This window comes from Corylus avellana, chromosome ca1, assembly GCF_901000735.1.
Source record: "Corylus avellana chromosome ca1, CavTom2PMs-1.0".
In the NCBI taxonomy this organism is placed as follows: Eukaryota; Viridiplantae; Streptophyta; class Magnoliopsida; order Fagales; family Betulaceae; genus Corylus; species Corylus avellana.
In genome coordinates this window covers 41,728,666-41,746,078 of record NC_081541.1, presented here as the reverse complement: position 1 = coordinate 41,746,078, position 17,413 = coordinate 41,728,666, and the positions used below count along the sequence as shown (strand labels likewise).

The following is a 17,413-nucleotide window of genomic DNA, read 5'->3' as shown; positions in this document are numbered from 1 at the left end:
TTAAAATGCGTTTTTCTTTTAAAAAAAAATTTCATTTTTAAGCTTTTGTCCAAAGCGCGTTTTGGTCATTTTTAACCCTTAAAAATACTTTCAAATTTTTTTTATCAAACGAGTTTTTTTTTTTTTTTTTTTTTTTTTTTTCCAAACGAACTTTTAAAATGTTAAAACCAATTTTAGATCAATAAAATGCACACACCCAAACATACACTTGATGCTACATTAAAATTAAAAAAAAAAAAAATGAGGAAAAAAAAAAGTGTACGTGTTGCAGTTATTCGAAAAAGATAGATAACGACTTTAAAAAATAATAATAATAAAAAATAAAAAATTGATAGATAACGTAGAAGCCATCCGTGGCCAAACAACTAAAGATAAGAAAAACACAGAGGACAGAAATTTCTGTCCAGAGGGAAATAAAACAAACAGGAAAGGAATAGGTAATTTCATCATGGTCCATGGACGTTGCTTTAGAAAAAGAGAGATAACATTCAATGATAAATCCCCACCAACTTTCTTCAGAAAAAAAAAAAGTCCGCATCAACTTTCGTTGCCCAACAATTAAAGGTGATTGAAACTTCACAGCAAAAGTCTTTTGCATTTAAGCATGCACATGGGAGAGAAGCCAGCAATGTCCCGACAAACAGCCAATGTTCGTCAAAGCAATTAGAAATTATTGGAGTGAGAAGTTTTGAGACTACTCATCAAGCTTTCACACAGGAGACACCAATTACTTTCTGCTTTCAGTGCTTGGCTACCCTCAACCCTTGCATCGTTTTTCTTGATTCCTGAAGAAAACAATGGCGGAAGCCCTCCTTTCTGCGTTCCTTGGAGTCCTCTTTGACCGTCTCTCGTCTCGGGAGTTGCTCAACTTTGCTCGCCGAGAGGGACTTGAGAAAAAGATGGATAAGTGGAGCAAAATGCTGTCAAGAATTGAGGCTGTGCTTGCTGATGCAGAGGAGAAGCGAGATAATGGCGTGGCAGTGAAGAAGTGGCTAGATGATCTCAGAGACTTGGCTTACGATGTGGATGACATCCTCGATGAGTTCGCCACCAAAGCTTTGCAACAGAAACTGACGGGAGGAAATCAGGCCAGCACAAGTAAGGTACGGAACTTCATCCCTGCTTGTTGTACTGGTTTCAAGATCAACAATAGGCTGGGGTCAGAGATAGAGGAGATCACTGATCGATTCAACGAGATGGTGAAGCAAAAAGATGATCTGAAATTGTGTGAAAATGTTGATAGGAGGTCACGCAGAACAAGAGAGACACTGGCGCCAACTTCCGTAGTGACCAAAGCTAATGTTTATGGGAGGGAAAAAGATAAAGAGGCTATACTTGAATTTCTGGTGGGTGAAAAATGTAGGGATGCTCAACTCTCTGTTATTCCTATAATTGGTATGGGGGGCATAGGAAAGACAACTCTTGCCCAGCTTGTGTACAATGATGAAAAAGTGCAGAGCTTTTTTGATATGAAGGCATGGGCTTGTGTTTCTGAAGATTTTGATGCTGTTAGGGTGACAAAAACAATTTTAGAATCTCTCACCTCTGAAAACTGTGAGGGTAAGGATCTAAATTGGTTGCAAAACAAACTAAAGGAGAATCTGAAGGGGAAGAAGTTTTTAGTTGTTCTAGATGATCTTTGGAATGAAAACTACCATGACTGGAGTATCTTACGTGCTCCTTTCGAAGAAGGGGCATCGGGAAGTGCAATTGTCATCACAACTCGCAATGTGGGAGTTTCATCAAAGACGGGTACCATTCCAGCTGCTTACTCTCTCAAAGAGTTGTCAAATGATGTTTGCTTGTCTATATTGGCCCATCATGCATTGGGAACAAAAGACTTCAGTGCACATCTAAACCTAAAAGATATTGGTGAGGAAATAGTTGGAAGGTGTAAGGGCTCCCCTTTGGCAGCGAAAGTACTTGGAGGTGTCTTACGCAATAAAATGGAACCTGATGAATGGGAAGATGTATTGAAGAGCAAGATATGGGATTTGCCAGAAGTGGGAAGTGAAATTGCACCGGCTCTTATGTTGAGCTATCATAATCTCCCTTCACATTTAAAGAGGTGCTTTATGTATTGCTCTGTACTTCCCAAGGACTTTGAATTTGGGGAGAAACAGTTGGTTATACTATGGATGGCAGAAGGTTTACTTCAACCACGAGATGAGAGAAAGCAAATGGAAGATTTGGGTAGCGAGTATTTTCACAATCTGCTGTCAAGGTCATTTTTCCAACAATCATTCAAGGATGAATCAAGGTTTCTTATGCATGACCTCATCAATGATTTGGCTCAATGGGTTGCAGGAGATATATGCTTTAAAATGGAGGATAGAATTGGGGGTAATAATGGAAGGAAACCTTCTACAAAGGCTCGACATTCGTCTTACCTAGGTGGTCAATTTGATGGCATTCAAAAGTTTGAGATTTTTAATGATCTCACATGTTTACGAACCTTCCTACCTCTTATGCTTCCATATCCAGGCGATTGTTACTTGACTAGTAATGTTCCTCTTGAATTATTGCCAAAATTGCAGCGCTTAAGGGTGCTCTCTTTGAGGGGATACAACATATTTGAGTTACCAGAGTCAATTGGTGATCTCAAGCATCTACGGTCCTTTGATCTTTCTCTCACTAAAATCAGAAGCTTGCCTGATTCAGTCACCACTCTCTATAATTTACAGACAATGATTTTGGAGGATTGTTCTAATCTAAAGAAATTGCCTTCAACGTTTGCTAACCTAGTCAATTTGCGACATCTCAACATTCAAGGAGCACGTGCATTGGATGCAATGCCTCCGCAAATGGGTAAATTAACTTGTCTCCAATCATTGTCTAATCTAGTTGTGGGAAAAGGTAATTGTTCTAGGGTAAAGGAGTTAGGGCCTTTGTTGCATCTTCGAGAGACGCTTTGCATTTCAGGATTGGAAAATGTGATTAATCTTGAGGAGGCGAGGGACGCTGGGTTAATTGGAAAGCACAATCTCCATGGGTTGTCATTGGAATGGAGTGGCATAATAGATGAGTCACAAGATAGAATAAGTGAATTAGAGGTACTTAACCTACTACAACCCCACAAGGGTTTGAAAGAGCTCATTGTCAGACACTATGGTGGTGCAGAATTTCCAACTTGGTTAAGAATTCCCTCATTTTGTAATATGATAGTTTTGAAGATTGAAAGTTGTGCAAAGTGCACAACCTTGCCAGCAGTGGGCCAATTATCATCACTCAGAGAACTTTTCATCAAAGGCATGGCCAGTGTGAAAAATATTGGAAGTGAGTTTTACAAGGAAGGTTGCTCACAACCTTTCAAATCCTTGGAGATTTTGCGTTTCGAGAATATGCAAGAATGGGAGAACTGGATTCCTTGTGAAGAATTTCCAAAACTGCTTGAGCTTTCTTTTATAAGGTGTCCCAAGCTTGTCGGTAAGTTACCAAACCACCTTCCTTTATTACAAAACATTGTGATAAATGAATGTAGGCAATTGGTGGTTTCAATTTCATGCTTTCCAGAGCTATGCAAACTAAAAATTGAGTTATTGGAAGGGGTGGTGCATAGAGGCAAGGTTGACTTCGGTTCACTATGGTTCTCGTCTCTTTCAACAATTTCAGAATTCACATGTATAGAAGGGTTTATCATGGAAGGGCTGACAAACGTGGAAGATTTGAGAATTGAAACTTGTGATCAGGAGCTTACTCCTTTGTGGTCAAATGATGTGGGATTACTACAACATCTCCCATGTCTTCGTGTTTTGTATATTTATAATTGTTCCAAACTTGTTTCTTTGGTGGCAAAAGAAGTGGAAGAGCAGCTACATTTGGGTTGGCCATCCAAACTCAAAGAAATCAGGATAGAAAATTGCGAGGTCCTAGAATGTTTACCCATGGCAATGATGCACAACAACACGTGTGTTGAGTATATTCATATCTGTAACTGTCCTTCCCTTACGTACTTTGCAGTAGACCAACTACCTCCAATGCTAAAGCGGCTATATATAGACGGTTGTAATATGCTGATTTCGTTGGATGGGGATGATGTCAACAATTGTGGCAGCTGCACCTCTCTTCTTGAGGATTTGACAATTATGAATTGTCCATCGCTCAAATCCTTAACACTAAGCAGAGAATTACCTACAACACTTAAATACCTCTACATTGGGGATTGTAAGAATCTGGAGTCGATAGCGAAGAGCTTCCATCACAACTCGTGTCTTGAAGATATTTATATCTCATCTTGTGAGAATCTTAAATCCTTACCCATGGGCATACACAACCTCAGCCATCTGAATAGGATTTATATTTCCAAATGTCAAAATCTTGTTTCCTTCCCAGACAAAGGGTTGCTCCCTGCCAACCTGAGATTACTTTGGATTCTCGAATGTGAGAAAATGCAGGTCTTGCCCAACTGCATACAAAACCTCACCTCTCTTCAAGAATTGAGGATAAAAAAATGTCCAAGCATTAATGTATCATTTTCGGAAGTAGGTTTTCCCACCAACCTAACATCACTTTGTATCGATGATATGGCATCGTTTAATGAGGCCTTTTTTGAGTGGGGATTGTACAAGCTTACCTCTCTTAAAAAACTTGACATTTTCGGTCACTCTTCGCATCTGGTGTCCTTCCCAGAGATGATGCTACCTGCCTCTCTAACCAACCTCGCCATCAACGACTTCCCGAATTTGAAATGCTTATCTTCCAAAGGCTTTCAAAACCTTGCCTCTCTTCAATTTTTGGAAATCTCGAATTGTGAAAAGCTCACGTCCTTCCCAGAGGATGGCTTCTCTCCCTCACTCCTGCGGCTTTATATCCGGAGATGTCCTCTGCTAGGAAAACGTTGCAAGAAAGATCGAGGACCAGAGTGGTTCAAGATAGCCCACATCCCTTGCGTTCTAATTGACTCGAGATCAGTTTATGAACCAGAATAGAAGAATCCATGAATCCGAGTTTTGTTTGATGCAAGTAAAGTTTCAAGAAATAAATCCAAAGGTCAGTTTATTGTTACATCATTTCTTTTTGCATCTCCTAATGGGAGAATCACAGACTGCCTCTCTTCTTCCCAACAACACTTGATTCCCTGTTTTTTTTGGACTAAATGTTGGCGTTGGGTTCGCTAAACGTTTCTATTCTTGTTTGGTTTCCACATCAAGATGATAGGTGTTTGTTAAAATGCCCAAGCGACCACGTGGAGAGAGGAGGTCTTCGAATATTGAGTTTTTCATTACTATTTGACCAATCATTGGGACCCTCCAAAAACAGGTACGTAACTAGATATTGATCCTTTGATAAGCTCGGAATTCATATTGTGACCACAAACAATTCCATATTATGGACCATTTATGATATTCAGTAATTGGATTGCTCATGTTCATTCATTTAATTTTCTAGGAGAAGAAGTAGATGGGATTATCTTAACGTTGTATTCCGGTTCACTAAACGTTTGTATTCTTGTTTGGCTTCCACAGCAAGATGATAGGTGCTTGTTAAAATGCCCAAGCGACCACGTTGAGAGAGGAGGCCTTCGAATATGAGTTTTTCATTACTATTTGACCCTCCAAAAATAGGTCAGTAATTAGATATTGATCCTTTGATAAGGTTGGCATTCATATTCAGTAACTGGATTGATCATGTTCATTCATTTAATTTTCTAGGAGAAGAAGTAGAAGGGATTATCTTAACGTTGTATCCCCATGATCAACAAATGGATCCGGATTATGAATATAAAGAGGTATGTCTCACTGCTCATTCAATTTTTTATAATTTCTAAGAAAGTTTTGCATCCAAATAGATATATAAATTATTAAATTCTATTTTAATTGACATAGAAAAATAATTATTCTTTATTGTTGATTCTCGTCAAGACGGTAGTTCGAGTATGAAGTTTTGCTCTATAGGTACTGGTACGTCTCGAATGAATATTTCTTCATCTTTGATGCTTGCAGATGGTTCAAAAGGCTGGTGCAAATTGTTACAACTTTCTCCATCTGTGTATTATTTCCTGTATATTTAGAGGTGTGTTTTGAAACAATGGTTGCCAATTTTGTTTTGTTTTTCTACTCCTTTTTTGTTCTTTTCCTCTTTGTGTTGTTTTCTCAGTGGGCAAAGGATGCATTTTTTGGTTGAATTTTTTTTGTGAGTGGCTTTACAATGTTGAATATTCTAACTTCGTTAATGTAATGAGACCTTTTGCTGGGTTTTTGCCGAGTTGGGCTTTCATTTTGTTATTCAATAACATGACATTTTCTATTATTGAATATGAATAGTCCGATCAAAACCCACTTGATGCGTAGAGATATCCTGACTGTCCATAACAGAATGCAAGCCAAACACATTTGCCCTGAAGAGTCAGGCATAACACCCACTTTGTAGTATAACTATGTAGGCCTTTATGGTAGATTTTTAATGTTCTCTACTATTTTTGTTGCTCTCTACCCTTTTTTGTGTGGAAAGGTAATACATTGGTTTATTTGTTTGCGGTAATCTAAAGGCAGTTTGGTTGGTTTTTGGGGTTATTAATATATTTTTGTTGTTTTTGTTCCCCCTATTGCTATGGCCTGCAATTTGCGCTGTTTTGATGGTTTCTGCAGATCAACCAATGTGTTGGTTTTCTGGTCCTGTGTCGAATTGTAAGGGTGTGTGTCTTTAGCTATCCCTTGCGTTAAAATTGACGGGAGATCAATTTATGAACCAGAATAGGAGAATCCATGAATCTGAGTTTTGTTTGATGCAAGTAAAGTTTCAAGAAATAAATTCAAAGGTCAGTTTATTGTTGCATCATTTCTTTTTGCATCTCCTAACGGGAGAATCACAGATTGCCTTTCTTCTTCCCAGCAACACTTGATTCTCTGTTTTTTTTTTGGTCTAAATGTTGGCGTTGGGTTCACTGAACGTTTCTATTCTTGTTTGGTTTCCACGGCAAGATGATAGGTGTTTGTTAAAATGTCCAAGCGACCACGTAGCGAGAGGAGGCCTTCGAGTATTTAGTGATTCATTACTATTTGGCATATTGCTGGTCATATGGATTTGACTAATCACTAGGACCCTCAAAAAACAGGTGCGTAACTAGACATTGATCCTTTGATAAGGTCGGAATTCATATTGTGACTGCAGACAATTCCATATTATGGACCATTTATCATATTCAGTAATTGGATTGGTCATGTTCATTCATTTAATTTTCTAGGAGAAGAAGTAGATGGGATTATCTTAAGGTTGTATCTCCATGAACAAACTGATCTGGATTATGAATATGAAGAGGTATGTCTTACTGCTCAATCAATTTTTGATAATTGCTAAGAAAGTTTTGCATCCAAATAGATACAGAAATTATTAAATTCTATTTTAACTGATAGAGAAAATAATGATTCTTTATTGTTGAATCACGTTAAGACTGTAGTTTGAGTACAAAGTTTTGCTCTATAGGTAAATCTCTAATGAATATTTCTCCTCCTAATGAAATACCCATGTGAAGTGTTGTTTGTTTTTCCCTTGGTCTTTCCTAAAACTAGTTATGACCTTTTTCAACTTTGCTGGTTATTGCTCATACGCAAAAATATATATATATACTTATGCAAATTGTTTTTCAACTTTGAGTTGTTCTGCAGGATTGGTCACTGAGGACACTTGGTCTCTGTCTGGACACAATGAAAAAAATGGGATCACTTCTTATAGACTCATTGAGAATGATTATAATCTAGTTCATTGCCTATTAGAGAAGTAGAAGCCATTCTGGTGCGATCCTCACAGACAGAAAGATTGCAATCAATTTGATAATGATCGAGTGACATTGCTTCTTTGGCCTGAACCAAGGAATCCTTTAGATATGATGTAAAATGGATTTTGGTCTACCGTTGATAAGAGATCTCTCTATGAACAATATGAAGAGTTTGAAGACGGGGAACGAACAAATGCAGTATCCCCATGAATGAACTGATCATGATTATTTAATATAAAGTGGTATGTCTCACTACTCATCCAATTTTTATAATTTCTAAGAAATTTGTGCATCCAAATGGATATAGAAAATTTTAAATTCTTCTTTAATTGATTGAGAAAATAATTATTCTTTGTTGTTGATTCTCGTTAAGAACAAAGAATATTTCTCCGTCTTTGATGCTTGCAGATGGTTCAAACTTCAACAGGCTGGTGCAAATTGTTACAACGCTCTAAGTGCTACCTGAAATACCTATGTGGAAGTGCAGTTTGTTTTTCTCTTGCTAATGGTATTGTTTACTCTCTTTTTAAGAGAGAACCAAAAGATGCATATTAATGAACAATTTTTCTGGTGAAATGTCTTTTTGTGAGCTAGTTTTACAATGTTTCTCTATATAATAAACAAAGGGCTTACTGATCTTTACTTCAAAGAAGAAATGCCATGAAATCTTTGAATTATATTGTTCAAATCAAAAGAACTACTTTTTTATTTGCTTGCAAATACTTTTGGAGATGGTTAAATGGATGAGACCAAATAGATAATGTATGAGTATGGGATTGTTAGAAAATAAAAAAGCTTAGGATATTCGTCATTATGCATGCATCTTTTGATAATCACGGACTATTCTGTATGTCATAATTGGAGAATTTAATTGAAGCTCACCAATACTCCAAGAGACACTAATTTAATTGGTATCCAATATTTTAGGAGAAATGCTATAGTTACCAAATCTTTTACTAAAAAATAAGTACTATAATGATGTGAAGCTTATTTATTAGTACTCGTAACATTTTTCTTTAGTAATTGTTTTGATCATCTCCAATTAATAAGCTCTACACCATTTTGGTTATCCATCTCTTGGTAAAAAATTTAGTACCCGGCCCCTAGCATTTCTCATATTTTAATGAGCTTTTGATACAATAGATCGAACAGTAATTTCGATGAAGCTCTTGATGTATATACAAGGTTATGTAAAATTAAAGAGTCTCTTTGATCTTGTGATTCCGTAGGCCAAAAGTAACGGCGGAGTTAGGAGTTTGATTCACAGGAAGCAAAATTATGTGTCGGATTTAATTTGATCTTGGCATGTTCCTTTGCTAAGAGTTTCAGTAGTGTTTAAAATGTTTAATTATTATCCCACAACAAAAATATATTATAATCTTGCATTAACATGTTAAATGATGTTTTAGAGTTAATTTAACCAAAGCATCATGGGTAAACAAAAATAAAGTAGGGACACAATTTGATTCGGTAAACCTCACATAGGCGCCAGTGAGGATAACTTCGTCTTGTTTATGATTTCTGAAGCCTTTTGGGTTTAAAAATGGTTTGACATGATGAATTCCCTTAAAAGACCTCTTCAATGATGAATTCACTTTCTTCCTTTTATATATATATATATATATATATATAGAGAGAGAGAGAGAGAGAGAGTAGTTTCACTTAACGTATAATTGGGGCAAGCCACTTTTACCCTTAATATTTTACGCGGTAGGGTTACAGAGTAATTTATAAGTCACTCTTGTAGTCTTGTGTCACTTTAATGTCTCTCAAAAAACGAGGTAGATTTTAAAATTACGATTTAATCAAAATCTAATAACGATCAATCACAAGCGCAATTATGATTTTAAAAGCCACATTATTCTTAGAAGAACACAAGAGTGACTTCTAGTATTACTCCATAGTCGTATGCTTGACTTTTTTTTGCCACCAAGTTTGGGTGCCCTATTCAAAAATATTATGCAGTTAGTTTCATAGGAAATCAAATTAAGATCAAAGGCCTAACTGCACCCACTATATCTTTAATTAAGATTAATGCTATATGTTTTTCATGTATTCTTTAAAATTGATATGCTTTTGTCTCCAAGAGATAACTCAATCGGCTGGGACCACGCTTAATGAAACGAAGGTTACTAGTTCAAATCCTCATCCCCCACTTGTGCGGACATGTCAAAAAAAATGATATGCTTTTTAAAATTACAATTAAATTTTGATCAAATGGTAATTTTAAAAGTCACATTATTTTTCAAGGGACACAAGAGAGACATAAAAATAACATTTAGCATTACTCCTTAATTAAATTGAGTAATTCTAAAAATTCTTCTTGTGTCACTCCATGAATAAGGTGACTTTTAAAATTATAATTTAATCAAAATTTAATAATGATCAATCATAAGCTTATTAATGATTTTAGAATCCACAATATTTTTAGAGTGACAAAACAGAACACAAACTTCTAGCATAACGTCTCCAAGAGGTAGTTCAATCAGCTTGGACCACACTTAATGAAGTGGGAGTCACTAGTTCGAATCTTCCTCCTCCTTCTTGTGCAGACATGTCAAAAAAAAAAAAAAAAAAAAAAACTTCTAGCTTAACTTTAATATCACAAAGTTTCCGCACTCCGGTTGAAATATATATATACCACATCATTATCCCATCACAAATTTATTACGTTGACGGGCACAATCAATTCATCCATAAATCAACTTTTTTTTTTTTTTTTTTTTTTAAAAAAAAAAAGATTTAATAGTGAATTGAAAATACGAAACATGCAATTATGAACTCAATTGGCTCACACAACAAAGTAAATAACTTTTTGACTTAAAAGCCTTAACGACCACGGATAGAACATGTCTCTATCCTGCGTCAGCAACTACTCCAATAAAAGACTCGACTCTTGTGTATCAGAGATTGCTTAAACCCAGATTTACTAGAAAATATATTTGAGATTGTTAGAATTTTCTTGGTTGATTTCTGCTTTTGTTTGGCCGATTCATTTCTTTCTGCCGACCATGGTAGTGGGAGAGCTCTTCCTTTCGGCGTTCCTGCACGTGCTGTTTGACCGACTGGCGTCGCTGGAGTTGCTCAACTTTGCTCGGCGAGAGAGACTTGGAAAGAAGATGGACATGCGGAGCAAAACATTGAAAAGAATTGAGGCGGTCCTTGATGACGCAGATGAGAAGCAGAATGCTGACAGGGCAGTGAAAGATTGGCTGGATGATCTCAGAGACTTGGCTTACGATGTGGAAGATATACTCGATGAGTTCGCCACAGAAGCTTTGCGCCGGAGATTGACCGGAGGAAATGAGGCCGCCACAACTAAAGTACAGAAGCTCATTTCTTGTACTCCGACACCTTTTATGATCAAATATAGGATGGAGTCAAAGATACAGGAGATTGATGCTCAATTCAAACATCTTGTGCAACAAAAAGTTGAACTGAATTTGGGGGCAAATGTTCGTGGGATGTTTCCTGACACAAAACAGAGACTGGCCCCAACTTCTTTAGTGAATGAAGCCCATGTTTATGGCAGGGAAAAAGATAAAAAGGCTGTAATTGATATGCTGCTGCTGACTGAAAAACATTGTGATGCTCAAGTGTCTGTGATTCCTATAATTGGTATGGGAGGGATAGGAAAGACAACTCTTGCCCAGCTTGTGTATAATGATGAAAAAGTGCAAAGTTTATTTGATCCCAAATCATGGGTTTGTGTTTTTGAAGATTTTGATGCTGTTAGGATGACAAAAACAGTTCTGAAGTCTATCTCTGTGAGCGGTGATGACAATGATCTGAATTTGTTGCAAGTCAAACTAAAGGAGAGACTGAAAGGGAAAAAGTTTTTAGTCGGTTCTGGATGATCTTTGGAATGAGAACTATTAGGATTGAACTATTTTACGTGCTCCTTTTGAAGCAGGGGCTCCAGGAAGTACGATTCTCATCACAACTCCCAATAAGGGAGTTTCATTAAAGACGGGTACCATTCCAGCTTACTCTTTGAAAGAGTTGTCAAATGATGTTTGTTTGTCTATATTGGCCCATCATGCATTGGGGGCAAGAGATTTTAGTGGGCATCTAAAACTCAAAGATATCGCTAAGGGGATAGTTAGAAGGTGTAAAGGCTCCCCTTTGGCAGCGAAAGTACTCGGAGGCGTCCTACGCAATAAAGTGGATCGTGATGAGTGGGAAGATGTATTGAATAGCAAGATATGGGATATAGCAGAAGTAAAAAGTGAAATTGCTCCAGCTCTTATGTTGAGCTACCACCATCTCCCTTCACATTTAAAGAGGTGCTTTGGGTATTGTTCAATATTTCCCAAGGATTACGTATTTAAGGAGAAGCAGTTAATTCTATTATGGATGGCAGAAGGTATAATTCAGCCACAAGAAGAAGGAAAACGAATGGAAGATTTGGGTAGCAAGTACTTTCATGCTATGGTATCAAGGTCATTTTTCCAACAATCAATGGAGGACGAATCACTTTTTCTTATGCATGACCTCATCAACGATTTGGCTCAATGTGTTGCAGGAGATATATGCTTTCGAATGGAAGATAGAATTGGGGGTAGTAATGGAAGGAAAATTCCTAAAAAGGCTCGGCATGTGTCTTATATGGGTGGCAAATATGATGGCACTGGAAGGTTTGAAGCTTTTCTTGAACTCAAATGTTTACGAACCTTCCTACCTCTTATGGTTCAAGATCCAGGGTACTGTTACTTGGCTCATAATGTTCCTCTGAAATTGTTGCCAAAATTACAGAAGTTAAGGGTGTTCTCTTTAAGCGGATACCGCATATTTGAACTACCAGAATCAATAGGTGATCTCAAGCATCTACGGTTCCTCGACCTTTCATACACTACAATCAAAAGCTTGCCTGAATCAGTAACCACTCTTTACAATTTACAGATATTGATATTGGAGAATTGCCTTTTTTTAAAGAAATTACCTTCAAAGTTTGGAAGCCTAGTCAACTTGCGACATCTCAACGTTCTAGGAGCAAATGCATTGGAAGGAATGCCTCCAGAAATAGGTAAATTAACCTGTCTCCAATCATTGTCTAACCTAGTTGTGGGAAAAGGTAGTTGTTCTGGGGTAAAAGAGCTAGGGCCTTTGTTACATCTTCGAGAGACACTTTGCATTTCACGATTACAAAATGTGATTAATCGTGAGGATGCGAGGGACGCTAGGTTAATTGAAAAACGCAATCTCTATGGGTTGTCATTGGAATGGAGTGGTGACTTGGATAAGTCACAAGAAAGAACAAGTGAATTAGAGGTACTTAACATGCTAGAGCCTCACAAGGGCTTGAAAGAGCTCACTATCAGGCACTATGGTGGTGCAGACCTTCCAACTTGGTTAAGAGGCCCTTCTTTTTCTAATATGGTGCTCTTGAGGATTGAATGCTGTGAGAAGTGCACATTATTGCCACCAGTCGGACAACTACCATCACTCAAAGAACTTTTTATTGATGGCATGGCCAATGTGAAAAATATTGGTTTTGAGTTTTGTGGGGAATATTGCTCTCAACCTTTTAAATCCTTGGAGACTTTGTATTTCAAGAATATGAAGGAATGGGAGAATTGGATTCCTTGTGAAGAATTCCCAAAACTGCGTAAGATTTCTATTACAAGATGTCCTAAGCTAGTGGGTAAGTTACCAAACCACCTTCCTTTACTAGAAAATATTGAGATAAAGAGATGTAGGCAGTTGGTGCTCTCAATTTCAAGCTTTCCGGAACTCTGCAAACTAGAAATTGAGGGATCAAAAGGGGTGGTGCGTAGAAGTAAGATTGACTTCAACTTGCTATGCTTCTCTTCTCTTTCAACAATTTCAGAATTCACATGTAAAATAGAAGGGTTTACCAAGGAAGGATTAACCAACGTGGAAGATTTAACTATTGAATGGTGTAAGGAGCTGACACCCTTGTGGTCAAGTGAGGTGGGATTACTACAACATCTGCCATGTCTTGGTGTTCTGAAGATTCGTCATTGTACCGACCTAATTTCTTTGGCGGCAAAAGAAGTAGAAGAGCAGCTACAACTGGGTTTGCCATCCAAATTGAGAGCAATTGAGATAAGAAATTGCAAGGTATTGGAATCTTTACCCCAAGCAATGATGCACAGGAACAAGTATCTTGAGGATATTCATATTTGTGAGTGTACTTCACTAACATACTTTGCAATAGGGCAACTACCTCCAACTCTAAAGCAGCTAAAGATAGAATATTGTAATATGCTGATTTTGGTGGATGGGGATGTCATCAACAATTGCGGGAGCAACACATCTCTTGAGTACTTGGAAATTGGTTGTTGTCAATCCCTCAAATACCTAACATCAAGTGGGGAATTACCTGCAACACTTAAATACCTCCAAATTTTCAATTGTAACAAGCTGGAGTCGATAGAGAAGAGCTTCCATCACAACTCGTCTCTTGAAGTCATTGATATTAGGAGTTGTGAAAACCTTAAATCCTTACCCGAGGGCATACATAGCCTCAGCAATCTAGATCAGATTTTTATTAATGGATGTCCAACTCTTGTTTCCTTCTCGGATGGAGAGTTGCTCCCTGCCAACTTGAGAGAACTTACAATTTCCAAGTGTGAGAAATTGCAGACTCTACCTAACTGCATACACAACCTCTCCTCTCTTCAACTATTGCAAATACAGGACTGTTCAGGCATTGTATCCTTTCCAGAAGTAGGTTTTCCCACCAACCTAACATCACTTTTTATCCATAATATGGTGTCGTTTAGTGAGGGCTTTTTTGAGTGGGGATTGCACAGGCTTACCTCTCTTAAACAACTTGAAATTGATGGTGGCTCTTCACATCTTGTGTCATTTCCAGAGATGATGCTACCTGCCTCTCTAACCAGCCTCTCCATTAAACACTTCCCGAATTTGAAATACCTGTCTTCCAAAGGCTTTCAATTCCTCACCTCTCTTGAAAAATTGAGTATTGGTCGATGCGAAAAGCTCACATCCTTTCCAGAGGAAGGCCTGCCTCCCTCACTCCTGCAACTTTATATCATCGGTTGTCCTCTGCTTAAAGAACGTTGCAAGAAAGATCGAGGACGAGAGTCGTTCCAGATAGCCCACATCCCTTACGTTCAGATTGATGGGAGGTTCATATTATGACCTAAAAGAGCAGAATCAGTGTCTCTCAATTTTATTTAAATGCAAGACAAGTATCAAGAAATGTATTCAAAGGTCAGTATATTGCCATGTCTTTTTTTTTTTTTTCTTTTTTTTTTTTGTGGAATGTTGCTATTGTTAGTTTGCATAACACAATCAAAGGTGTTTGTTAAAGTGCTCAAGTGACCTGTGACCATGCAAAGAAAGAATGTTAGGGGAGAATCGCATAAGGAATTTAATAAGAGGACATTAGTATACACGTGTGTACACCACTTCAACCCAAAAGTTTTAGCTAATGTGTTTATGTTCACTTATGTATATTAACTACTCATTTTGTTTATTTTTCTCAATGTGAGACTCAATATCCACATGTGCACTCACAACAAAGAAAGGTACTTGAATATTGAGTTTTTCATTACTAATTGGCATATTGCATTTAATTACAGATTTGGCGAAGCATTGGGACCCTTTGGAGAAAAGGTACGTAACTGAATTTTGATCCTTTGATAATGTTAGTAGCCATACTCTGGATGATTTATCATATTCAGTTATTGGATTGATAATGTTCATTCATTTGCAGTTTCTGATTACTCTTTCAATTCTTATAATTGCTAAGGAAGTTGTGGATCCAAATAGGCAGAAATTATTAAATTCTCTTTCAACTGATCAAGAAAATAATTATTCTTTATTTTTAATTCTGGTTAACACAGTAGTTCGACCTGCACATAATTCTCTGATAAATGTTTCTCCATATTCTTCGATGCTTTGCATATTTCTTGTAACCAAAAATAACTAACAATTCCAATACACCAAGTGTGAGAGAGGATGTATCTTCAGATTAATGGTCGGTTATGGAGAAACAAAGTAATTAATGTCAGCAAACCATTCAAAAAACACATAAATAAATAATTAATTTCTCACAATTTTATGAGCAGAAAATTTTGATTAGTGAATGTGGAGATGATTGTAAAGGAAAAATGCCATTTCCTATGTGGGACTGTGAAACTACCAAAAAAAAACTCTTTTTTAATCAATCGGTGAATTTAAAATGATTATTATTGAATTTTGATTTATTAATAATTTAAAAAATCACGTTACATATGGAGGACTCTAGTCTTTCTTCTAGCATTACTCAACTTTAAAACCAAAACTGGCATATCCTTGTTGATAATAAATTATCAGTGACAACACCTATATCTTTGATGCTTGCAGATGGTTCAAAAGGCTGGTGCAAATTGTTACAACTTTCTCCATCTGTGTTTTCCTGTATACTTAGAGGTGTGCAACTTTATTTTGAAACAATGGTTGCCAATTTTGTTAAGTTTTTCTACTCCTTTTTTGTTCTTTTCCTCTTTGTATTGTTTTCTCGGTAAGCAAAGGATGCATTAATGGACAACGGAATACAGTAAACATTTTTTGGTTGAACTGTTTTTTTGTGAGCGGCTTTACAATGTTTTTTCTCTACATTGAGAATATTCTAACATCCTTAATGTTGTTAGGGAGAAAATCGGTAACTAGGTTTTGCCAATTTTAATACGCCACCACGAAGGGTTCGTCGCTCTAAATAAAAGCTGGAATGGCTCCAGGGCCTGCAGAAGGGACAGCTGTCAAGTCCCGTGGTTCGCCACGCGAACCATACTACCCTCAGGGTCCGCTACGCTGAACCTCTTCGCGTACATCCCTGCTAAGCATCAGGGGCCGCCTAGCCCAATCTGGTTCGTGTTAGCAAGCCACCTCGTGAAAACGACAAACAGTACGAGAAGGTTCTGAGGTGTGCCATGCTCTTACCAACCAATATCTGATCCGGACAGCAGTAATGATCACGTCATACAGGGTATCCCATCGGTACGTCCCATCCTGGCAGAAAGTATGGGCGCCATGTCCACTCACGCAAGGGATGGCCACATCCTGCACAGGCTGCGCCGACCTCGCCCACAGCGACCCATGCGTCACGGTATAAGCAAAGCACTCTCGGCACTGATCTCGAGGAAATCGAATGGAATGAAGGGCCACTAGGGGTTGTCCGATTGAATGGCCAAGTATGGCCACATCCTACAGAGGCTGCGCCGACCTCGCCCACAGCGACCCACGCGTCACGGTATAAGCAAAGCACTCTTGGCACTAATCTCGAGGACATCGAATGGAGGATAATGAAGGGCCACTAGGGGTTGTCCGATTGAATGGCCAAGTAGGACTTTGACCATGTAATACGCATATGTATAAAAGGAAATCCATTTTTAATAAGAACAGGAAGCATATTCAGATAATACTCTTCTTCTACCCTCTTCACTGTGTGAACCCTTGTCTATATTTTCATTAATCCTAGCTGTTTAGCTGCCTAGTGCGTTTTAGCTTAAATCCCTCCGTGACCGGAAACTGTGTTAGCAAATGTAAAGAAACCTTTTGGTGGGTTTTTGACGACATTTTGTTATTCAATAACATGACATTTTCTATTATTGAATAGGAATAGTCCGATCAAAACCCACTTGATGCTAGAGATATCCTGACCGTCCATAACAGGATGCAAGCCAAACACATTTTCCCTGAAGAGTCATGCATGATATCACCCAC

General features: G+C 37.7%; 2 protein-coding genes and 1 pseudogene across 16 annotated transcripts; all 3 read left to right on the top strand.

Moving 5' to 3' along the window:
* Positions 1 to 537: 537 nt before the first annotated feature.
* Positions 538 to 3,855, top strand: LOC132172474 (putative disease resistance RPP13-like protein 1). The gene is made up of 2 exons (XM_059583992.1): positions 538 to 3,716; positions 3,799 to 3,855. Exons 1-2 carry the CDS (start codon positions 798 to 800, stop codon positions 3,853 to 3,855), a joined length of 2,976 nt encoding a protein of 991 aa, XP_059439975.1. The 5' UTR covers positions 538 to 797.
* LOC132167318 (putative disease resistance protein At3g14460) lies at positions 3,708 to 7,956 on the top strand. Of its 15 annotated transcripts, none has more exons than XM_059578250.1 (9): positions 3,708 to 4,989; positions 5,151 to 5,259; positions 5,466 to 5,564; positions 5,652 to 5,728; positions 5,943 to 6,012; positions 6,692 to 6,757; positions 6,928 to 7,054; positions 7,184 to 7,257; positions 7,605 to 7,956. In XM_059578250.1, exon 1 carries the CDS (start codon positions 3,885 to 3,887, stop codon positions 4,926 to 4,928), a length of 1,044 nt encoding a protein of 347 aa, XP_059434233.1. In that variant the 5' UTR covers positions 3,708 to 3,884; the 3' UTR covers positions 4,929 to 4,989; positions 5,151 to 5,259; positions 5,466 to 5,564; positions 5,652 to 5,728; positions 5,943 to 6,012; positions 6,692 to 6,757; positions 6,928 to 7,054; positions 7,184 to 7,257; positions 7,605 to 7,956. The 15 variants fall into 15 exon arrangements, with proteins under 15 accessions (XP_059434233.1, XP_059434231.1, XP_059434225.1 ...); XM_059578248.1 differs by having other exon boundaries at positions 6,921 to 7,054; XM_059578242.1 differs by having other exon boundaries at positions 6,588 to 6,757; positions 6,921 to 7,054.
* A 2,678-nt stretch (positions 7,957 to 10,634) lies between these two features.
* On the top strand, positions 10,635 to 17,094 carry LOC132168047 (putative disease resistance RPP13-like protein 1; annotated as a pseudogene).
* Positions 17,095 to 17,413: the final 319 nt, after the last annotated feature.

What these genes read in the sequence shown, in the direction of transcription:
- LOC132172474 (XM_059583992.1), top strand. Translation starts at nt 798, where the DNA reads ATGGCGGAAGCCCTCCTTTCTGCGTTCCTTGGAGTCCTCTTTGACCGT. An exon ending in CTCCTTTGTGGTCAAATGAT is followed by an intron (nt 3,717 to 3,798) that starts GTGGGATTACTA and finishes TGGTGGCAAAAG; the next exon opens with AAGTGGAAGAGCAGCTACAT.
- LOC132167318 (XM_059578247.1), top strand. Translation starts at nt 3,885, where the DNA reads ATGGCAATGATGCACAACAACACGTGTGTTGAGTATATTCATATCTGT.